This window comes from Pleurodeles waltl, chromosome 3_1 (assembly GCF_031143425.1).
Source record: "Pleurodeles waltl isolate 20211129_DDA chromosome 3_1, aPleWal1.hap1.20221129, whole genome shotgun sequence".
Taxonomy (NCBI): Eukaryota; Metazoa; Chordata; class Amphibia; order Caudata; family Salamandridae; genus Pleurodeles; species Pleurodeles waltl.
The window spans coordinates 1,966,627,377-1,966,652,172 of NC_090440.1; the positions used below are offsets into that span (position 1 = coordinate 1,966,627,377).

Sequence of the window (24,796 nt, forward strand, 5' to 3'; positions counted from 1 at the left end):
GTGTATGGGTGATGGTGTTCTGTGGCTCAGACTGAGTGGGTGCTCCTGGCTTGTGTCTCTCTCTGTTGGCAATCTTTTTTTCCGCTGAAAGGGTTGTGGGTAATGTGGTAATGTGTGTGGATGTTTTATAGTGGTCTGAGTGTGTGGGTGTGGTGTGTGTATGTGTATCGGTTGTGTGTAGTTTGAATTGTCCAATGTGGTGTAGTTTTGTGAATGTGTGTATATTTTGAGCGCGCCGGTGTGTACTGCCAATGGTTTACCGCACTTGAAAGACCACTGCGGTGATTTGTGGATCCTGATACTATGGGCATATTCCTGTTGGTGTACGGTGTTGGTTTTGGTACCACCAATTTATCACTGACCATTGGTCTGGTGGACTTGTGTGGGTGTCTGTATTGTGGCGGATTTCTCAGTGTGGGTCATAACACCCGTAACAGAATACCGCCACGGTCACGGTATGTTGGCGTCCGTCAGCACAGCGGCATTTACCGCCAGGGTTTTAATGAGAGCCTTTATGTCTGTTCCCTCCCAAATGATTCAACAAAGCAATTGTATCTAGCATGCATGCTTCTCTTGTCTTTGAGGCAATCAAAAGATCATCAATGTACTGAACTAATGCTGATTGGAAAGGCATTTGCAATGGTTCCAAATTCTTTTTCAACACCTGATTAAATATTGACAGTGACTCTGAAAAACCTTCAGGGATCCTACACTAGCTAGACCTTATTACAGAATTTAAAACTGAAAAGAAATTGGCTATCCTCATGGAGAGGCACAGAAAAGAATGCTCATGAAAGATCCACCACATTGAACCCCTGCATTAGGCTTAGCTGTGACTTTGACTGGATCAACTACTTTGATCAGACCAATATCTTTTCCAGACAGGATCCTTTACTGTGAAAGCAGGATAGAAGCTAATCAGTGGAAACTTTTCATTAACTGAATCATATTTGGTTTGCTGAGATGAATCACCCTCATCATCACTACTCGTCTGAATAGCAATCCCATCATATGAACAGCTGATTGAGCATTTTGTTTTGCACAATAGATCTCTTCCTAGCAAAGAGACTGGACTTGAGCCAGAAACTACAAATGTATGCATTCCCCCAAAATTTCCAATTTTAACAGAGACTGGTTCAGTAATTGGGGTCGTCAGGAACTAATTTGCTACTCCTACAATTTGGATTGTTTTCCCAGAAAGTGGTACATTCAGGACTTCTGCTGTTCTTACTGTGAAGCGTGTAGGTCCTGTGTCAAATAGAAATTAGACGTTATTACCCATTACCTTTCTGTTTACATAGGGACCCTTATGATCCACTTTTAGTGAAGCAGCCAACACACATTCTTCTACATCTGAACTCTCACTCATCATTTCAGTATTTGACTCATCCTCACTGTGAAGTGTAAACTGTTGTGCAGTTCGATTTCTGTGATTTAACTTTTGACCCATGTTCTGCTGAGAAAGCATTGTCTGCTGCTGTACTATAGGAGCTTGAGGTATCTGCATTTGCTGCTCTGGTACCATTTGTACCTGAGGCTGCATCAACTGTGTCTGTGGCATCTGATAATGTGGCATCTGCATTTGTTGCATCTGTTGGGGAATTTGCATTTGCTGAGGAATCTGTATCTGATTACTTTGGACATTAAAATGTTGGCTCCTCATTCTCAGACCTTTCGAATTTGGGAAAAGATTGCTTTAATTCATTTGCGCAACTTCATCATCATCGGACATTCAAGCTTCCAATGTCCGAAATTTCCACAACTGTGACAAGGTAATATATCCTTTTCATTGCCGGCATATCACCTGAATTGACAATCACATTCGAATCAACACGATTACCACTTCCATTTCCACCACGATCTCTACCTCTTGTCTGATTCTGAAACAACACATTTTCCCTGTCGCTAAGGATAAATTCCTTGCTGCTGTGGAAAATTTCTGTGCATCCCTAATTGTGCCGCTTTAATCTGCATCACCATTGCCTTTTACTTCAATTTCTTCTGCTTCATTTCAATCTCATCACTACAGTATTTTGCGAACTGCAACACTTCATCAACTGGTTTTGCTTGCCAACAAATCAAATGACTCTTAACCATCTGGCTAATTTCAGGTCTGAGACCTTCAACAACTCTAAACACAAAGTGAATCTTGTCTTTCGGCTCAATTGCAATCTCTCATAGTAAGCTTGTATGGGCTCTTTCACTTCCTGTGCTGTCCAATTAATTCTCTGCCAATCAATGCTCTTGGGGGAAATTCTCGTTTTCAGGAACTCAATCACTCTGTAATACGACTTTATTACCACAGGCGACGGTGCACCTGTGACTGGATCACGTGGAGGTTCTTTTGTTGGCCAATCTACACTCCTTTTACATTCGACCCACAGATCTGCCGGAACCACAATCTCTAATAATGTATTTAGGCTCTCCCACAGACACTTTACAAGTATTACAAAGCTATCTGCTGGTACCAGTCCACTAGCTTCTCTCTCAATCTCGGGTAGTCATTTGCAAATGACAAAATATCACTTCTGCTCCAAGGGACCTGTACAAAATTTCCTCTTGTAATTTCTCTCATCGGAAACGCCCTAAATGAATTATCTGCTTGTTGTACATTCGAATTCAAGGAAGTATTCATGTTTACAGGTTCCCCTTTCTTTTTGTCTCTCTTCTTCATCCATCTGCCTTCCCATTTATCAAAAGCTCCCTATAGCTGGATACACTGACTTAATTCCCTAATATGAATTTTCATTTCTGGTATTCTCATGTTCTCGAAATCCTTTGAGTCAATTTCTAATCAATAACTCCTCCTCAACTGCTTCGTTTTGTCAAGATCTACATCATATTTCTCTGCCAGGTCTGCTAATTTTCAGTAAGTCAGTTCTGCTGTGTGTGTTATCACTCAGCATGTGTAACGTAGCTCGTCTTCAGTGTATTTATCTATTCTACGTACATCGATCCCTCTTTCAATTATTTAGTCTAACTCGAATTTAAGCAGTGTCATGTTCATTGATTTCTCCCTTTCAGTAAGTGTCCTAGTCCTTATTTCGCTCAACTTTTCGGGCCAATCTGTCAATTGTTAGGCTGTCAACCACTGTAATGAAATGCTATTACTGTCTACCCCGGATATATTTTGAATGTGATTCTCAGTGTTTCCAGAATCTGTGAAGACCTGAGCAGCTCAAATCAATCAGTGGACCTGTACTGTCAAAAGCTTGGTTTGCTGGAGTTTGAATCATAGGGGTTGGGATCATTGGGGTCTGGTTCTGTGGAGTTATGACTCCTGTATGAACATTCAATCTCGCCATTCCTGCATTTGAAGTGAATATACTCTGTACGCTATTTTTGTTATTTCCCTCGGAAAACAACGGAACAACAGGACCAATTGTTACTGGTACTGTTAATGCTTCTGGACTTGTCTGAATATTCTGATTTCTTGGGTAAATTATTCCTGAACTCTGGCCTGTCAATACTGTAGGATTCGGTTAGGGATTCATAACCTGTGTATAACTCGGAATGTTCTGAACTTGCTCTGGAGATACAGAAATATGAGCATCTCTGTGAATATTCTGAACCTATACCGGGGACAGTGATCTAGGTCTGAGTTCCATCTGGACTGTCACTGGTCTCTGGTAAACTTGTCGTTGTACCACAGGTGCTGTAATAATTGTCTCGGAACTTACAGCCGGAATAGTAGGATAAATCTTAGGCGGCTCAACTGTCTGCATCACTGGTGTCTGTGTAACCATTATAGCAGGAATATTAGTTGTAACCTGAACTTGGCTCTGCGTACCCTCAAGTGGCAGTGACATTGGGGCACTTGGATTAGTACTAGTATTTGGCAGGGGTTCTTGTTCTCCATATGGTGGGGGACGATTCCTCAGTAACTGAATCTTCATTGTAAATCAACTATTTTCTAGCCTCAGGTGACTTTGACCCCTCCTCTTCTGAAGAGTCTCTATTCGTCTTAGCCCTCTATTTAACACAGCTCTCTGACTCTTGTGTAATTGCAGGAAACATTTTAATTCCCAGCAAAGTTTCAGTTCTCCAAAATGTTAACTTGTTGTCCCATCTAGCTTCTGCCAAAGCCTTTTCCGCTTTTCTCATTCTTCTTTCAAATTTTAATTTCTTTTGTTGTTTGGCCAGTAATTCCCAATGGCTAAAGCTTCAAACTCTGCTGGTCTAGGCAGAGGTTTTAAATCACACAGCCCTTGTCTCAAATTGTTCTCAAGTTAAAGGTTCCATGTGTAGGAAACACTAAATTCCCTTCTTTCTCTGTGATTTTGCACCAATGTTTTAACCGAAGACATGCTCGGGTACCTTTCTCCTCAATTATGATGTATGCTGGAGTACCTCCTGGCTGACAAATTTCTCCTACTCTAGCTGGAATATGCTCATCTCCTCTAAGTGCACTCTTTAATGCTTTGATAAATGTCATCTTTTACTCAAATGGGACTCAAAACTACAAATTTTAATTTCAAAACAGAAAGTAATTTGATCCCAAAATAATTTTTGCCTATCTCCCTAGATCAATAGTCTCTCACGGTTGTCCACTCTTTTCACCAACCAACCTATCTCAGCACAGACCTATGTGATGTCATTCACAGGTACACGAGCTGACAAAGTCTTGCGGCTTGTCCTCTCAAAATCTCACAAAGCTAATGCTGAATATTGCGGGCACTAATAAAAATCAACACACCAATTTGTCTTCTTGCTACAGGTAGGGAACACAATCCCTTCGGAAGCCTGACGGAATGTTCGATTGCAGCATTTAGCTCTGACAACTACTTATTCTGAAGCTTTCTGGGACTCGCAAGTAAAATTCGACCAGCAAATTGTACCCTTGACCAATACTAGATCCTCCTTGGGCCCTCAAGAATCACCAATATCAGTTAAACTATCACTCCCTTCAACACTCATTAACTCAGAAATTTTTGTTCACCTCGCCCAATTGACCTACTAAAACAGACAAATTAAAACAACAACCAAGTATCTCATATACTTGTAATACTCCGGAGTCTTAGACCATCACAGGGTCCGTATATCAACAGCCACGTGGGGAATTATTTAGCACAAAGTGCCACTCTCAAATGAAGTTCGATGACTTCCCTACATACACCCTTTGGAGTACGCACACTCCCTAACAAACTAAGTTGGAGTACGCAAACTCTCCAATTCTCACAAACATAACAATTCACCTGCAATTTTCTTAAGGTGTGCAAGTGCAAATACTAATCCATTCACAAAATCACAATAGGAAAGCTGAGAAACATTTCAAAAAAGTATTGGCAGATCCAAATTTGTGCAAACAAGCATAGGCAAATCCAAATTTCAACTTTTCAAACAAGCATTGGTAAAACCAACTCTTACCAAGAGAGGACCATAACACTCTGCTATCAAAACTGCTGCTGCGTCCTTTAGACCTTTTATTTCTGTTGATATCTTATTTTATAATGGGACACATTGGGGGAGGTGGCATGGACCTTTGGACTTTGACAGTGAGAAAGGGTATGGTCTCAAAACAACCCATCAATAAAATTTCAATCAATATTATCACAAATTTGGAGAGTCAATAACTTGAACGCACCATGACCTATGTGGCCACAAATCACCACACCAGTTTTGTAAAGTTTAAACATTTATTTCCCTAGATTAACAATGCCAAGATCATGTAAAGTAAGCGCAGAACAAAATGATCAAGATACACAAATAACACTGGCTGTCAAATCTCCTAAAGAAATTCAACTTCTACAAAACTAATATTGTTAAACACTCCAGAATAATCATACAGAATAGTAACAATATCAAATGAATAATTGAAACAGAAAACATTGAGTTATGACAGATGAATCAATAACAATCAATTCATTTAACAGACAAATTTTGGGGGTATGTAGCGCCCTAAACTATTACCCTAATCTGATTGCGCATGTTTGGGCTTCATGCAAAAGGAAAAATCAGGCCATAATATAATTTAGAAAACATAAAAACCTGCAAGGAAAACAGATATACATTTTTGTACCTATCCTTTATGGGTTTAGCAGGCAGCGAGGTTTCTGATGGGCAGTGACATAAGGGAAATGGTTCAGTTCAAAGTAGGCTTAAAGTACCTGAACCATCAATGGCAATAAGCTAAGGTTAAGCATCAAGAACTGAACAGAAAAGACTGCAAAAGAATTGGAAAGCAACTGAAATATGAAAGAACAGAAAAGAATCTGAAGAGAAACTGTACAGAATGCTGAGCAGGAGCTAGAGAGACTGAGACTGAGAAAGAGATAGAATGAGAGGGACTGACTGGCTTTTCTCCTTATCACTCGAGGTTTTCTCTTTAAGTGTCAGAAAATTTATAAATTGTCTGCCACTGGACAATTACTAAGGTGACTAGGAAAGAACATATTAAATTCATACAAGTTCCACACTGTAACAGATGTCTTTGGTTGTTTCTCTTCAGTCTCCTGTTCTCACGCAGAGATTTTCACCAACTGCTTCTCATGGTGTTCACAAAGTGCAGACTGTACGGCATTGTTCTTCCCTGGCACACTATCATCTAAAAAAGTTACAAATATGTTGCAGATAAGAAACATTTCTCATGTTCTGCATGATGCTCTGGGAAAGAATGAGAAAGCTTCTTCGTTTCACATCATAAATGCCAAACCTTTCTGTACATGTTGAGTTAACTAACCCAACGTGGGTTTCAACTGAAAGAAAACACACATTTAAAATGTGCAGTGTGAACATTTCACAAGGTCCAAACTAAAACATCTTCAGTTCATAAATTATTAATCATTGTGCAGAACTAGTAAAATACGAAATACATTTCACAGTGTGCTTATTTCAGTAATACATTTGTATAATAACATACATTCATTAGTAAAGTGTAGGCCACATTTAAAACGTGTGCTCGTTATTTTCTTTGTGCACTGTTTAAACATACATTAGTTAGACTAATTAATCACACAATTAGTCAACAGTAAATTGTATTACAAGATCGGATGCTCCTATAATGCTTATCTTTCCTCACTTTATTAAACAGCAGCCAAGAACTACAAATCCCAGAAACCCTGGGAGAAAAACTACCTGGCAGCATCACAATGGGGTGATCAATCCAACGTCGAGTATGCACATAATCATCTTGACTGAGAGCAACAAGCCCTCTTTTGTTGCTGCTCGCAGTCAAGATAAGTACTCTGCTTGCATTATTTTTTAAGAAACGTTACTTGTTATTGTATTTTTTTGGTGCAATGTTACTTGTAATTTCAATAGCGTTTATTTCATTTACTTAGCTGCAAGTGCGTGCTCCTTACGGTCTTTCTCTTGTTGGCCTCACGCTCGCGATGCTCCTGAACGTTCTTTAACGTTTGTTCGACAGTTCTGAACCGTTCCCTCTCTAAGCGCATCACGTAAGGTCCTGCTGAAGCGCTGACATCTGTCATACAAAGCCGTCCTCCCCTAACAAACTTCTCTGCTCGTTCTCAAACAGCTGGTGAGGGCTTTCCTTATCGTGGCTGGGTCCGTTTCTGGGCATGCCACCTCCCTCCTCCTTCCATTAAGGCCCTCTCTCTGGGGTTTTCCTCTGACCAACCCTTTGTTGTCAGGTTTTTTCTGTTTTTCAACAGCTTTTCTGAGTTTCCTTTAGTTTTTGGTTAATCCTTCATTATTTTAGTCGATTTTCAGGGTTTTTTCTTTAATAAATTACCTTTATTTTCAGTTTTTCTGTCAGGTGATGAGCAAGCTCAGTCCATGAAGGAAAATTTGAAATCCTTCATTAAAGACTCTGTTCAGCATGCGGTCTCTGTGTCCATGCTGGACATTTAAAAAAAATTGGAACCCTCTCTTTCAAAAATGTTACAGAACCCCAAAGATGCTCCTCCTATAAGTAGGACGAAACGTGCAGCACTCCCTTCTGTGCCTTCCAAAGGAGTTTCTGTTAAATTTGGGCCTCCCAACCAAGAGGCGAATTCTTCGGGGCTACCTTCCTCTCCCCTTAGTATATTTAATCTTAGAGACATTGACAGTGATGGGGATGACAATTTTGATGCCACACAAGCAAATAATGATGCTTATGATGATGGGCCTCTGGAGAAAAGGTGTAAAATTTCTCCCTCTGTGCTCTCCCCTCATCTAGTGCCTGACGATCTCATTGATCATTTTGGTGAAGCCATGTTTGACCCTATGTCAATCCACTACCAAAATTCTTCTGAGTGCTTTCCGTCCGATCATGTTTCAGATTGTGAATCCTTTTATTTACGACATGCACTGGATAAGTCCTCTAGAAATAAGTTGAAGTCCGAGTGTCCTAGACCTTTCCTTCCCTTTAAGGTGTCCGATACCCCCACGAGTGATCCCAACATGCTGGTATTTTTTTTACTAAGTTTGGGAAGGACCCCAAGAAAGGAGTCGATATGGCCTAGTCTAACTGCCAGGATAGACTCTTGGACCTATTTGGACCTTTAACTACGATTCTGGATTTAGCCGTAGAGGCTAAGATGGAGGGCAAATATGAAGAAAATATTTTCCCAGCATGTTTTTGGAAGGGTCGGCAAAGGAAGGGGTCAATTTGGTGGCCCTTATTCTTCAAGAGGGCAATGCCTCAGCAGAGGCTCCTTCAATCAGGGCACACAGCAGGAATTCTACCAGGGGTACAAACCTCAATTCTATCCCTGACGTTTCAATGGAGGCCGTAACAGGGGATACAGATCCAAAGGAGATCAGCTTGCAGGTAAGAACTTCCAATTCTGGACTTCCTCCCGTAAGAGGCAGACTGGGGTCTTGTCTACATGCTTGGTTATCTCTAACTTCGGATCCTTGGGTTATCCAAACAGTTCAAGCTTACTGTATAGAGGTTTATCAGGTTCCTTTTCAAACTCACTTACCTCAACCTCTGCATTTTTCCCAAGATCAGTTCCTTCTGGTTCAGGAGTAAGTGCAGTCCTTACTGACAAAACAGACTATAGAAAAGGTTTCCTTCGACCCTTTGGGTTTCCTCAGTACCATCTTTTTGGTTCAGAAGAAGAACAACAAACATTGTTCAGTTATAAACCTGAAACTCCAACAATTTCGGGGTTTACCATCATTTCAAGATGGAGACTATTCTCCATCTGTGAGATCTTCTGCTTCAAAATGACTAGTTGGTCCGTCCGGACCTCCAAACGCATATCTCTCAGTACCCATTCATCCTTCTTACAGAAAATGTCTTCAGTTCCAATGATGGACCTCATTCTTTCGGTTCAAAACTCTCCCTTTCGGTCTTTCATCAGCTCCTTGGTGCTTTACCAAGATCGTCAAACCAGTAGTAGCCTTCCTCAGAGGTCAAGGGATAAGACTCATAGTCTATCTGGACGATTTCCTCATCATGGCACAAGACAAGTCTTGTCTGTTGGATCAATTAAACCATTGCCGGGATCTTTTGTCAAGGCTGGGGTTTCTTATAAATCCTCGAAAACCGTTTTTAATTCTGACCCAATGTCTCAAATTTCTTGGTTTTATAGTGAACACTGTGAACTTGGTGCTTCAACTCCCTCAACAGAGGGTGACTCTGATAAAGAAAGAGAGATGTCACGCCTTATCTATCCCTCTCTGTTCCTTCAGATCCTTAGTTTGTTTGGAAGGTCTTCTTTCCTCCTCCATTCAGGCCATCTTTCCGGGGCTCCTTCATTACAGAGCTCTTCAAAGATCTGTTACCTTCGAAAAGGTCTAGCCTACTCAGACCCCGTTGTGCTGGATTCCGAGTCCACAGAAGAGCTTTGCTGATGGAGGAGTCACTTAGACGCCAGGAATGGGAGAACGCTTTTCTCTGCTGTCCCAGATCTTGTCTTAGAGCCAGATGCAAGTCTGACGGGTTGGGGCACAAGATGTGGTCAACTGTTGAATGGGGGTCCATGATCCGTTCAGGAGTCCTCTCTCCACATCAGTTGTTTTGAGATGCTTGCAGGTTCCTTTGCCATCCAGTCCTTCGTAAAAGACAGAGTAAAATGCTCAGTCCTTCTTAGAATGGATAACCTGTCTGCTGTCAGGTACATAAATCGTCTGGGAGGAATGTGATCCAAACCACTGGTGCTTTTGGCCAGGAGCCTGTGGGAATTCTGTCTCCCAAAGAATATCTCGGTCAGTGCGGAGTATCTTCCAGGCAACCTGAACATGGTGGCAGATTGGTTTTCCAGGCATACCTACGACTCAAGCGACTGGAGACTTCATCCTTCCATATTCATTCATCTTTCTTTGATCTTCGGTCCCATGTCCATTGACCTCTTTGCTTCCCAGATCAACACTCAACTTTCTTCCTTCTTCATCTGAAGGATGGATTAGTTAGCTGTTGCTACAGATTCTTTCCTTCAGCCATGGCCTTCTTCTTCTCTCCTTAATGCCTTTCCCCCTTTCCTCTTTATTGCTTGGGTGCTATCTCAGGCCCGCAGGCAACACACATCCCTGGTTCTGATCACTCCTTTATGACAGTCCCAACCTTGGTACCCAACTCTGTTGGAGCTTGCTTCAGATCTTCCAGTATTGATCCCATTTCCCGATCTGCTCTTGAACAACCAGGGTCTTCCTCACAGTCTAGTCTTAGAAGGCTCCCTGCATCTCATAGCGTGGAGAATTTCGGGGCTCCCTGGAGAACCCTAGGAATTTTGCAAGGTCCAGTTCATCCAACAATCCTGGGCTCCAGGTACAACAAGGGTTTACAAATCCGCTTGGTTGGTCTGGTGTAGCTGGTGTTTGGACAGGGATTCAGATCCCTTTTCAGCAGATGTAACCTTGGTGGTGAGTTTTCTGGCTTATTTGGCTTCACAAGTTAAGCCTTATCGCACTGTCAATACTTAGAGGTCTGTGATCTCTTCAAAACATGTCAGAGTGGATGGAAGGCCTGTTGGAGAACATGCTTTGGTTTGTCGACTCTTAAAAGGAGTAGGTTTTGCTAAACCTCCTGTGCCTAAATACAATATGATACAGGATGTTGACTCAGTACTTCGCTTATTTCTCGCATGGCCGGATAATGCTGATTTATCGCTGAAACATTTGTCCGCCAAATTGACTATGCTCTTGTATTTAGTTTTTATTAAACGGGTGTCAGATGTTAAGGCCCTGGATGCTTCCTCTTTCCGTTATTCCTCTTTAGGTGTGTATTTTCAAATCACTAGGCGTACCAAAACCAAATTATCCACTGTACATTACCCTTTTAACCTAAATTGTGTGTTGGTAATTGTTTGAAAACGGACGTTTCTCGAACTGCAGAGCTCAGAACTTCCTCCTCTTCCCTATTGCTTATTTCCTTTCAGAAACCCCACAAACCATATCGGCTCCCACCTTGGCTCATGTCCCTGGCTGGTGTCTCTACTCACTCTTATGGCACTCATTCGGTGAGGGGGGCTGTGGCCTCTCGGGCCTTTTGGGCAGGCGCTTTTTACAGGACATTTTCAGATCTGCAGATTGGTCAAACTTTAGTATGTTTAGAACTTTATATTGTAAACCTGTAGATCATCCATTGGACAGTTATTTCATTGCTTTAAACAAGCATAATAGGAGCCTCCGGTCTTGTAATAAAATTGTGATTTTCCTAGCATTGGTTTCTGAAAGGCTAGATATTATTAAAGACACGGCGGTGAGTATTATCCCACTGCATTTGTTTTAACCCTGCCTGTTGCTTCTTCTGCAGTTGCCATGCCTTCAACAAGCTCCGCTGCATCCGGCTGATCCACATCCAGTTTCTCCTTGTCTGATACCTCAGTATCAAAGTTCTGGATCTGCAGATCTTCCTCCTCGGCTCCTGATGGACTTCATTAAGGATTTCTTCTCAGCTCTACTGCCCTGTACATAGCTTTTTTTTTGCTATCTGATCCTGTTTTTGACTCTTGCAAAAAAAGAGGGCTTGTTGCTCTCAGTCAAGATGTTTATGTGCATACTTAATGTTGGATTGGTCACACCCCATTGTGACGCTATCTGCTCATTTTTCTTCCAGGGTTTCTAGGATTTGTAGTTCTTGGCTGCTGTTTAATAAAGTGAGAAAAGATAAGCATAATACCCGCCTCCTAGCCTTTCAGACACCAAGGCTAGGAAAATCTCAATTATGCTCTCAATAGAACGTGTATTCATCTTTAGTTGCACACTGGGAATAGGGGGGCAGTCGTTTGCATGCGTTCTATCCCTGGCATTCTTTATTGTAATATGTGCAAGTAATATGGCTCTAGACAGGGGGTACTTAAGGGGCGGAACAGAATGAAGGATACGTATTACTGTTGGAGATTTCTCGAAGAAAGTTATACCGCTATTGCCAATAAAGGATTTATTCACTTTAAGAAGTTCGCCTTTTAATTGATCAGCAGCGCATTTCACATTGTTCAAACGTATTCAGCTCGACGCGCGTACCATAATCATTAAATTCCTGTCGACTGCTGTGATGAGGCAAGATGATTGACATCGGACCAACCTGGGCAACCGAGGCACAAACCTGGCGTTAAGAAACTGGTCCAGAGACAAGACACAGGAAGGATCGAAACACTGCCTACCGCGGTGCCTTTAGGGTGAGGCCAAGCAGCAGCTAGCGAGCCACCCCGAAGAAACTCGCACCCCATTGGAAGCTGCGCCTGCCTCGGAGGACGTAACAAGTCCATTAGCCGCAAACATCCTCCCGATTGGCTATGTGTCCTAGTAGGGGCGTGGCGAAGTCTGTGGCCGAGAGAAAATATAATAAAAAACTTTTTCCCATGTCTGATTAGGGTGGATAATATTTACAAAGTGTGATTATGCAAGACAGTCGGCCGTTGCTTCAAATGTTAGTACTACATCGGTAACTGAAATTTTGCACGGCTGCGCTAAGCCTGCGGTGTTATGTTAAGGATGTCCCTCTTCTCTTTCTATGACAGGTCTCTCTGAAGCGGACTCGCCCTCCCCGCATCTGGACCTTGGACCTGTCCCGCTCTTCGGAGTCCGCAGTAGATGACCTGACATAGAGATACCCTGTGGTTGGGAACATGGAACCACTGGTGCTAGGAATAGATCTGGGAACCAGCTCTGTAAAAGCCGTATTGCTTGCAACCGACTCCGGTGACGTCATAAAAAGCTGCTGCAAAGAGACACATGCGCAGACCACCAGCAACCTCTGCCCTGAGGTGAGAGGGCGGGGCAGTAGATGAAACAAATTCACCAAGTATAGAGCGACCTAAGAGATAGCTAAAGTGCCTCGTCTTTAGGCTCTGGAAGTAGAGGTGGGGTTACCTCTAGTATAACCCTGCCCGAGTTCAGAAGGTTAATGATCACTAAAGATGCCTTTACATTTTTGTTTATTTCTTGTCATAGCGGTCAAATGTTAAGTTTAGTTTTCTGACAAACTGCTGTTCAAATGTTAGGGTTAGTTTTCTGACAAACTGCTTTTTATTCTTTTAGTGCTCACTTATCTTCCTCTGACTGCAAAGTGAGAGGGTTTTGTAATGTGAACTATGCCACAATCTTGCTGCATATGAAATGAAAGGCTGTTGGATGTTAATTTTTTTCATTATACAAAAACTTTCAATGGTCCAGGTATTTCAAAATATATTAGATGTTTAGAAAGCACAATAAAGCACCTTCTTTTGTAATTCTGAAGTGTTATGAAGACAAATGTTTTAACACAATTAAAAACAAATCACATTACCACTAGGTGATGCACAAATTATAAGTATTCACTGAAATCCAATTTCCATAAATTACAATTTGTGCTCTATATAGATTTATTAGCAGAACTACATGCCTCTATAGAGTTAGGGACAATTTTAATGTAAATCACAGTGTGGTACCATACCATTCTTTTGTAATATATTTCCAACAGTGTGCTCCAAAAATGCACCACCACTACATACCACATCCATGTCACTTCACTGCTAAATGGGCCTGGCTCATTAGCTACACTTGTCTTTTGAGTAATGCTTGAATTTTTCACAATTCCTATCGCTTCAATGTTGTAATACTGACTGCAGCACCCCGACTCTGAAAATTGTTCCTACACCACTGTCCAGCTCCATCATACAATGTCGCAGGAGTTTGCTGGGGCTGCTCCAAAATATTGGCAGTGTCTCTCTTGCCATCCAAATACAAGCGTTCTGACGTGACGTTGTTACCTGACAGATAAGGGTTTGTGCTACTGAGAGTACTTGCAGAGTTAATAGGTATGATTCTGCAAATTACGTGTGCACCAGTCTGTCACATTAACCCAGATACGACTTCCCTGAGTTTTGATGTGCTTTGGATAGTGCAGTGTTATTTATTCAGTAAATTGTCAGAGGATTGTGCTCTGCTGTTATTTTGTTCACTGCTCACTTGTCATGGCTTTTTTTTTTTTAAATGCACAGTTTTCATTACTGTCTTAACACATACCGGTCGCATACAACGTTCTGTCCGTCAAGGACTTAAGAAACTGAAAACATATCTTTGAACCCGATAATTCCAGCCCAGAGACTGTGAGCCTAGACTTTTCAGCAGAGTTGGAAGGGAGCTACTGCGTCCCACTACCACCCACACACAAATGCCGCATTATGGATCACTTTCCATTCCTAATCTGCACTTTCCCAGCCCCCCGCCCATGCCATCGTACAACAGACCTCCGAAAAGCACCTGTCCACATTTACCACAGACTCCAAGATAACATTTTTTCTAGCATTCATGCTAAGAATTTTTCAATTCTGTTAAGGACACAGAGGTGGGAATTATCCCACTCACACTTGTTGATCTGTTTGCTAGAAATTGTTTATTTTGTCTGGACCGGAGGCTCCAATTATGCTTGTTCAAAGCTGTCCCACTACCACAGTAGCAATGTCAACAATAGGCTTACAATAAAATGATTTAAACGTAGAGTCTGACGACCAATCAGCCGCCCTTAAAATGTCCTCCAATCTGGAACCCAAAGCAAAGGATTTAGAAGCCATGACCCATCTAGTGGAATAGGCACCAAACTTCTAAATGTCAATGCCAGCCTTGCACTGAAGCCATCAAACCCATCTTGCTAAGGTAGCTGGTGATAAGGCTTAACAAGCAAAATTAATAACTGTCCCCCATATCAGAACAAAATTCTTCTGTATTACCTCATAAGCTTTTAAACATTGTAGCACACAAAACGTACGTTTGTCCATAAAACATGGGTACGATACAGATTTAGAATTGCATTTAGTATGACGAGATATGACAAAGGTCACACCTTCAGGAGAAAAAAACCTTGCCTGCCAAATCCAAGACTCTAACATCAGAAACTTGTTTGCAAGAAATGAAACACAACAGCATAGTGAGTTTAGCAGAAAGCTGTTTTCTAGAAAGAAACCTATTAGATGGCCAGGATTCCAAATATCTCAAAATAATATTGACATCCCAAAAGGTAGAATATCGCTGACGAGGGGGGTTAGCCAATCTGATGCCCTTCATAAGCTTGTAAACAATGGGGGGCTCCCCCGCCGGTTTACCGTCCACAGGTAAATGTCCCACAGAAATAGCTGACCGATAAGAATTGACGAACCTGTAGGCCATACCAGACGATGCCAGAGAGGACAAAAAGTTCAAAACCAGACTGCAATCCACAGAAGAAGGATCTGCGTTCCGTGCACTGCACCAAGAACACCAGCGTTTTCTAGCAGAGGAATATCCTTTATGGGTGCTGGAAGACTAGGCCCCTGAAATGAAGTTGTTAGATTCCTGCGAAAGCCCTTGGAGACACCATCTTTCCCTGAAAGTTGCCACTCTATCAGAGAGAGCTGACCCGATAGGATCAGAGGATGTGGAAGGCCCATCGGATCTAGAAGCAAGTTCTACCTGTGTGGAATTAACACTGGAAGAGAACAGCTCGACTCCAGAGTCAACGGGAACCACTCCTTGGTTCTCCAAAGGGGAGACACCAGAATGAGATCCGCCTGCTGATGATGGACGTGAGCCAAAACCCTGGGGATCATCAGAAAAGGGACCAGTCCTAGAGAAAGGCTTTGTTGCTATAGCTTTGTGGTCAAAACCTCTTCAGATGCCGATTGAGTCGGAAGGCAAAGTGATCTATCGAGAAGGAGCCCCACAGAGACTGGAGAGCTTGAACAACTTTCAGATGAAGCCTCCAGTCGCTGTAGTCCCGAAAATGGCGAGATTGCCAATCCACCACTGAGCTCTTGCAACATGGCAGATGCTCCGCTACCACCGAGATCCAGTGCTGTAGGCAAAAATGCCAAAAACCTTTGCCAATCTCTATCAGAATGCAAGACTTTATCCCGCCCAACTTGTTGACATATCTCAGTGCAGGGATATTGTCCATTCGAAGAAGAATACAACAATCCGCCTTAAGGGGAAAAAGACTCCTGGTCACAAACAAACCTGCAAGAAGCTCCAAACAGTTGATGTGAAGACCCAGTTCCGCTTTGGACCAATGACCCTCCGTAGACACTGGGCCGCATCGAGCTCCCCACCCCCAGAGACTGGCATCGGACTCTTATAACAATCTCCTGAGAGGACCCAAAAATTGCTCTAACGTTCCAGGCCTCCATATGGTCTAACCACCAGAGCACCTCCATCCGAGCCTCTTCTGAGAGGGAAAACAGATCCACATAACTATGGCCCTTCCTAAGATGAGAGATCTTCAAATTCTGCAGCACCCTGTAGTGCATGGGACTTTGAAAAATTGCCTGAATCGAGGAAGACAGCAGACCCACCATGTGGGCAATCACCCTCAATGATACAGTCTGTCTGGACAATAGTAAACTCAATTCCCTCTTGATTTCACAAAGTACAGTACAGTACAATACAATCTAAAAATATATAATACAATAATAATAAACTTGCAGTGTGACAATTAAAGAGACAGATGAATAGATTGTACTTAACTGGCTGCGAAGCAGCAAAGAAAGAGGAGTTGATACTTTGTTGTGTGTGTTTTATAGGAGGGGCTCTATGGTTATCACGTTATGTAGATTCATGGGATTTGTAGTTTTTGTTTTTGACTCTCTGATTGGCTGCTGAATAATTAAAGTGAAGAAAGAGAAGCATAATCAGTGACTCCGGCCCTGACATAGAATGGTATATATATTCTGGTTTGGGTCCCTAGAATCGGAAAAAACATGCATATTTGGCCCCACAATTCTTGGTTCCCTGTGAGAAATATCTTGTTATCTCCAGATTTAGGTGTAGTGATACAGACCAAAATCAGAGAGTCTGGGTTTCTGGTATTCCTACATTTGAATCTTGGTCCTGTCAATGAGGGCTCAAAGGTACTGCAGCTTCACTTAGAAGCAGCATCACTCTCAGGTACTAGTACAACAGTCTTGATGTGAGGTGCTGGCACTGTGCATTATTTGTTCAGAAGCTTTCCTGAGAAGCCTTGTTAATATAACTATAACATTTTGCTGCCCATTTGAGATTTGCTTTGCCGTGTATATGCCTATATGGTATTTCTATAATGGAAACTTAGCCAAAAGGCAGCAGAGTGCTGTACAAAAATCAAAGGACAAGCATAAGGTCAACAAGTGTTAGGACAGGAGTTGGGTTGTGGAGAGTTAATGCACTGTTATGTAGTGGTTTGTAAATAGGTTAGTTTTCAAGTCTTTCCTAAATTCGAGTAGCTTTGGGCTGGCCCTGAAGGATACAAGGATACTATTCCAGATCCTTGGTGCATAGATGAAAAATGCTCTATAGTTTGATGGTGTCTCAGCTGCAATGCTGATAACTGTTAGAAAGGGTGTCGGAAGCTGGCTCTGTATATACTACATCAAAGTGAGATATAATGTGCACAGAGTCCAGGGGTTCCCCAGAAGCTTAATAGAGGTTAAAGTAGGGAAAGCAAATGCTCTTTTTTGTGATAGTGTGGCCGAGTAGTTAGCCTTATCAAAGGGTAGTGCAAAGCATTTGTTATATACACACAGACAATAGAAGAAGCACTTACTCAATGGCTTAACTCCAGACCAATGGATTTTCTATAGTGAAAATACATTTTCTTAATTTATTTCTGGAACCACAATATTCAGGTTGCAGGTAAGTACTTAAGTAGATTCATATTTCACACATATATCAAAAGCACTTAGTTTGAAATTGATAAGTTATACAGTTTTTGAAATATTGGCAATTATCTGTTTAAAGGTTGACACTGCAATATTCAGAAACAGTTCCTTGGTGGAAGAAAAGTTAGTACAATTTAGAGGTAAGTAATCGACTTACAGTTCCAGTCTCCGGGGGTTAGGAAGTCCTCAGGTTGGGGTTCAAGTTAACCCCAAACACCCACCACCAGCAACACGAGGCTGGCCGGGTGCAGAGGTAAAAGTGAAAGCAAAATTAACATGGGCTCCCATGGAGACTCGGGGCACTCGGTTTCAGATCTGCAGGCAGCTAAGTACTCGCGTCTTCTGAGGGCAGACCTGGGGGGTTAGAGGAGCACTGGGGGGGGCACAAAAAGGCACCAAACATACACCTTCAGCGGCGCTGTGGCAACCGGGTGCAGAGTGCAAACAAGGTGTCAAGTCTTCTATGAAGGGGACCCAGGGGTCACTCAGAGGCTGCAGGCGAGGTCCAGGAGGTCACCTCGGGCAAACCATAGGCTGGACAGGGAGGAGGGCTGCCTGCTGAACGTAGCTGCATTGAAGGTCGGGTTTTCGAAGGCCTGGGGGCTGAGGGTGCAGTGTGTCTTTAGGCGTTGGATATCTTCGTCTGGAGCTTTCGCGGTCAGAGGTGTTCCTCTGGATTCCCTCAGCAGGCGTCGTCGTGGAGGGGTGGAGAGGTCAAGCCAGGGTGAGCACTTTCGCAGAATCGCCTGGTGATCCTCTCTAGCTCGTTGGGCCACCGTCCGTGGACGTCGAGTGCAGAGTGGTCAGGACTCACGCATTTGGAGTGGGGTTGGAGTCCTTAGTTGTTGTTTCTTCTTTGGACAGGGCCGCTGTCCATGGGAGTTCTCGGTCTTTTTGGGTGCAGGGCAGTTCTCTGGAGCTTGGCAGAGGTCGCTGTTCCCACTGGATGCGTCGCTGTGCTGGGGCAGGTTCTTTGAAGCAGGAGACAGGCCGGTAGGGCTGGGGCCAATTAAGTTGTCGTCTCCCTTCTTCTCTGCTGAGGATTTCAGCTTAGCAGCCCTTCTTCTTGTCAGATTGCCAGGAATCTGGTGACCTGGGTTCAGGGAAGCCCTTAAATAAAAGATTTAGGGGCATTACAGGGGTCAGAGGGCAGTAGCTGTATGGCTACTGTCTCTGAGGGTGGTTACACCCTTCCTGTGCCCACTCCCTTGGGGTGGGGGGGGCACATTCCTAACCCTATTGATCCCTGTCCTCCAAACCAGGATGGAGGATTCTGCAAGGAGGAGGTCACTTCAGCTTTGGACACCTTAGGGGTGGTCCCAGCTGCAGTGGTCACTCCTCCTTGTTTTTCATAAGTTTCCCACCGAACTTGCCGCCAAAAGTGGGGCTTTGTCGGGGGGGGGGCATCTCCACTAGCTGGAGTGCCCTGTGGCACTGTAAAATGAGGCCTGAGCCTGGTGTTACAATTCCTGCAGGGGGAAGGTGTGAAGCACCTCCACCCAGAGCAGGCTTTGTTTCTGGCCTCAGAGAGCACAAATGCCCTCACCCCATAGGACCAGAAACGTGTCTGCTAGTGGCAGGCTGGCACAGACCAGTCAGTCCTACACTAGAGGATTGGGTAAAATGCAGTGGGCATCTCTAAGATGCCCTCTGTGTGCTTTTTAGAATAAATCCAACACTGGCATCAGTGTGGGTTTATTGTGCTGGGAAGTATGATACCAACCCCCAGTATTCAGTGAAGCCATTATGGAGCTGTGGAGTTCGAAATGTCAGGTTCCCAAACCATATACTTAATATGGACACACTGCACTTACACTATCTAAAAATGAACTTAGACACTGTAGGGGCATATTGCTCATGCAGCTATGCCCTCACCTGTCGTGTAGCGCACCCTGCCTTAGAGCTGTAAGGCCTGCTAGAGGGGTGACTTACCTATGCCACATGCAGTGTTTTGTGGGCATGGCACCATGAGAGGGATGCCATGTTCACTTTGACTTTTTCTCCCCACCATCACACACAATCTGCAATGGCAGTGTTATTGTGTTCGTTGAGGGGTCCCTTAGGGTGGCATAACACATGCTGGATCCCTTAGGGACCCTCCCTGGCCACAGGGCCCTTGATACCACTGGTACCTTTTACAAGGGACTTATCTGTGTGGCAGAGGTGTGCCAATTGTGGGAACAATGATACATTTTTAGGGAAAGAACACTGGTGCTGGGGCCTGGTTAGCAGGATCCCAGCACACTCTCAGTCGAGTCAGTATCAAATATCAGGCAAAAGGTGGGGGAGGGGTGTGGGAACTGCAACAAGTGCCAGTTTCCTATATATGGTGTCTCTAGTTGACAGTCGGTTTGTACCCTGTCCAAGGGACCCTCACTCTAATCAGGATAAGGGAGGTACCCAGCTCAGATAACCCCTGTTCACCCCCTTAGTAGCTTGGCATGAGCAGCCAGGCTTATCTCAGAAGCAATGTATAAAGTATTTGCACATGACACACAGTAACACAACGAAAACACCACAAAAGCACTCAACACCAGTTTAGAAAATAGGCGTATTTATCTGAGCAAAACAAGACCAAAACGACAAAAATACAACATACACAAGCAAAGATATGAATTTTCAAAGATTAAACTTCAGGATAGTGCTTAGAAACACTATAGCTCCATCTTGGGCTATTGCGACTTCGTTGACTGAGTAGTTCCCAACAATCTGACGCCACTCGCTAGAAGGGTGGCGCCGGTCATGGAGCCGCACTGACCCCCAGGTACAGTACCTTTGGCAAACAAAGAAAACAAGCTGGTGCACGGAGTTGGGGAGGTGAGGCGTCACTAGATCTGGTGTGGCTTCAGTTCCTTACTGCGGAGCAGGGGATGTGATGTGGCATTGGTGCGAGTCGCAGTTCCTGACAATCCGGCGGGGTTGATGAATCCGTCAGGTCAAGACGCGTTGGTCGACCTCATGGGTTGCAGTCATGCAACGGGGCTACAGGCGCCGCGGTTGAGTCGGGTGTCACGGACATCAGTGACACAGCACTCGGGACTCACAAAGTCACGGGACGTCAGCAGGGTTGCCGCGGCGTCGGGCCTGCGATGACAGTCCGGATCATCGCACTCCAGCGGGAACCATGGCTTCATGTTGCAGCAGCACTGGTTCTGGAATCGTCCGGAGTGGGTGTACCTGGAGCTTCTTGTTTTCTCACCAGAACTCACTTCCAAGGGCCCAGGAACTGGATATGCACCACTTGGCAAGTCAGGGTCCTCAGCCGGAGTACCCAGGTGCTGGAAGGTGAAGTCCTCCTCCAGCATCAAGCTCTTCTCCTTGGCAGAGGTTCCTCTTGATCCAGAAGTAATCTAAAGTTGTGGGGTTAGCAGTCCAATGCTTATACTCAATTGTGCCTTTGAAGTAGGCAAACATCAAAGGAAAGTCTTTGTAGTGCACAAGACCATGCCCTAGACATACCAGGGGGTCAGAGTCTGTATTGTGTGAGGGCAGGCACAGCCCTTTTTAAGTGAAAGTGCAGGATATGCAGGAGACACCTCAGCTCCCTTTGTGTCACTGTCTAGAGTGAATTCATAAACAGCCCAACTGTCAGTCTAACCCAGACATGTATTTAGCAGCCAAGCAGAGGCACAGAATGGTTATGCAAGAAAATGCCCACTTTCTAAAAGTGGCATTTTCAAACTGACAGTCTAAAAACCAACTTCACTGATGTATTTTTAAATTGTGAGTTCAGATACCCTAAACTCCACATCTCCATCTGCTCCCAATGGGAAAAAACACTTAAAAGATATTTAAAGGCAGTCCCCATGTTAGCCTGTGGGAGAGAGGCCTTGCAATAGTGAAAACTGAATTTGGCAGTATTTCACTATCAGGACATGTACCACGCAACAGTACATGCCCTACCTTTTAAATACACTGCACCCCACCGATGGGGCTACCTAGGGCCTACCTTAGGGGTGACTTACATGTAGTAAAAGAGAAGGTTTGGGCCTGGCGAGTGGGTACACTTGCCAGATCGAATTGGAAGTGCAAAACTGCACTCACAGACACTGCAGTGACAGGCCTGAGCTTGTTTACAGGGCTACATATATGGGTGGCACAATCAGTGCTGCAGGCCCACTAGTAGCATTTTATTTACATGCCCTGGGCACCTGTAGTGCACTTTACTAGGGACTTACTAGTAAATCAGATATGCCAATCATGGATAAACCAATCACCAATACAATTTAGACAGAGAGCATATGCACTTTAGCACTGGTTAGCAGTGGTAAAGTGCCCAGACTCCAAAGGCCAACAAAAACAGGTCATAAAAAATCGGAGGAAGGAGGCATAAAGTTTAGGGATGACCCTGCAAAAGGGCCCACGTCCAACACAGGTAATTTAATTCTACTGTGGAAGGAGGCAGTGGTGGTATTGATTTTTAAAAACAGGAACAAAAACCTGCCTAGTTGCTATAGACCAATTTTCTTCCTGGACCGCTCATGCAAGAACCTGGGCAGGGTTAATGCAACCAAACTGGAGGCCTGGATGGAGGAGAAGCAGTTACTTTCTAGGGCACAAAATGAGTTCCACAAAGATGTTGGTACTATCAATCAGTGTCTAAATCTCTACCTTATCCTGGGAAAATGTCAGTGCAAAATGGGGGGGAGGGGACTGTTCACTTGGCGTTTGTGGACCTCTCCAGCACATTTGATATGGTAAACCTGTATGCATGGTAAACCTCCCTATTCTGTAGCCCATTATGGAGAAACAAGGGCATTGATAAATTTGATGTGCAGTATGCACTCAGATACTTAAGTGAAAATCTGGTACGGAATAGACGGGTAACTTTCTCCTAAAATCGGGTGCAGGGTGGGTATGTGGCAAGGTTGCATGTTAGACCCTTTGCTGTTTTTAATTTATATAAATGGTCTGGAGGAATCACTTTGCGGTGTAAGGAAAGATACACCTAAAATCAAGGATACATCAATTCCAGTTCTGCAGTATGCAGATGATGCCTTACTGATTGCACGAACGGCGAAGGGGGCAAACCCTCCTGAATGGGTTTAAACATTTCATGGAGTTATTAGGCCTGAATACAACCCTAAGTAAATCCTTTGTGATGATTGTGGGCCCTAAAATAACACAAAACTATGAAATTCTAACTAGGTGGCACTGAGATAGCCAAAGTAAATAATTTTACTTATTTGGGAAATGAGTTTGGTTCTAAGATGAGAAAGGATTTTACATTTGAATTACGTTCCCTTCACTTTCAAAGATTGATTGATTTAGTACTGAATTTTGCTAGAAGGTTGGGGCAAAAACAAGTGAAGTAACTTTCTGCAATTTATAATGCTAAATGTGTTGTGATAGCGACCTACGGAGCAGGAGTGTGGAGTTGCAAAAAAGATGATCCCTCCAGATAATTGAAAACAAGTTCTTGAGTAATTTGCTGGCAGTAGCACAGTCCCTTTCTACTATTGCTTCTCATTTGCAGCTTAATGCAAACTAGTTAGAGGACAGAACTAAAATTAGCTCATTACTTCTCTGGGTGAGAATTTGTCTGACTCAGGAAGCTAATCTCACAATGGAGATTACACGGATAACAGCAGGGAAATTCCCTGGTTGAAATATGTTATATCTGTTTTTAAGAATCTGGGAATTGAAGAGCACTTTATAAATCCACCTGGGTACCAAGTCACTGGTTAAAGAGCTGTTTTATAATTGGAAAGAAGAAGGCCCACAGAAGGATTTTTCAGCAATCCTAGACATGTCTGTACTATGTTTCCATTAAACCCCTATTAGACCCAGAGTTCTATTTGTCACTAGTTCACAATGAGAGGTATAGATTTTTTCTTACCAGTTTTTTTTTTTTAATGAATTTTCTTGTAGCATATCTTTCCTAGGGTACCTGGTTTGTCAATCTCCCCAAATGTCCTTGTGACTCAGGGCCAGATTATGACCTTGTCGGACGGGATTACTCCTTTCCAAATGTGATATCCTGTCTGCCGTGTTACAAATTCCATAGGATACAATGGAAGTTGTAATACAGCAAGTGGGATATCCGTCACATTTGGAACAGAGTAATCTCCTCCACCAAGGTCGTAATCAGGCCCTCAGTCACAAAACAAAGAGCTTTGTGCTTTATGCTGTTTTGTAGTTTGTACTCTTCGCACAGGAAGCATTTTTTGGCTCCAGTTCTCCTTGCAGCTAATTGCAGGCAGCACAGGACGGCTCTCACCATGTTGCAAAAGCTGGATACCCCAGACATGTTATGCCGTGATCAATTTTATTAAATGTGCATTACTTACAAGGAAGAAGCATGGCCAGGCTTTAGCTATATATCGATTATTAACTTTAGGGTTGTGCCCTGCAGAGATGTTTTATATTCTTATATTTTTATATTGTACTTTATGATTATTTTTAAAAATGTTTTATTGTATTTTATGAATTATGCTTTTATGGCGGAAGCTTCTGCCGAGTAAAGTTATTTTGATGACATTTATTAGAAGCAATCACTTTTCAAGATAATCAATTAAGATACATCTACTAAACCCCTACTTTGCTATGTTATAATAAAGAAGTGTAAGTAGGAAATGGCACATTTATTGAACTTAACTTTGTTGTTGGCTTGATAATAAGGCCATGTATGTTAACTGAGGAATAAACTTCAGTGGCTCTGAGACGAATCGTATAGAATCTAGCTGCCCGCATATGTTATATGGAAATCTCTGTGTTATTAACATCAGATTCCATCATAACATAACACATTTAGGTCATTTTCTAATGGCCACCTTCCTTTTCCCTCTTACTGACTGACAAGTATAAATGTGAGA

The 24,796-nt window shown here is 43.2% G+C and overlaps 1 protein-coding gene across 3 annotated transcripts in view; it reads left to right on the top strand.

The window, feature by feature from the left end:
• Positions 1-12,647: 12,647 nt before the first annotated feature.
• The window catches only part of SHPK (sedoheptulokinase), a 130,635-nt gene continuing 118,486 nt past the window's right edge, over positions 12,648-24,796 (top strand). For 2 of the 3 annotated variants that reach the window (XM_069226344.1, XM_069226345.1), the window contains exons 1-2: positions 12,648-12,763; positions 12,855-13,100. In XM_069226344.1, the coding sequence (XP_069082445.1) occupies positions 12,963-13,100 (138 nt within the window). In that variant the 5' untranslated portion in view covers positions 12,648-12,763; positions 12,855-12,962. Of the gene's footprint in view, positions 12,764-12,847; positions 13,101-24,796 lie in introns of those variants that run through there. The other variant, XM_069226346.1, reaches the window with a different exon arrangement.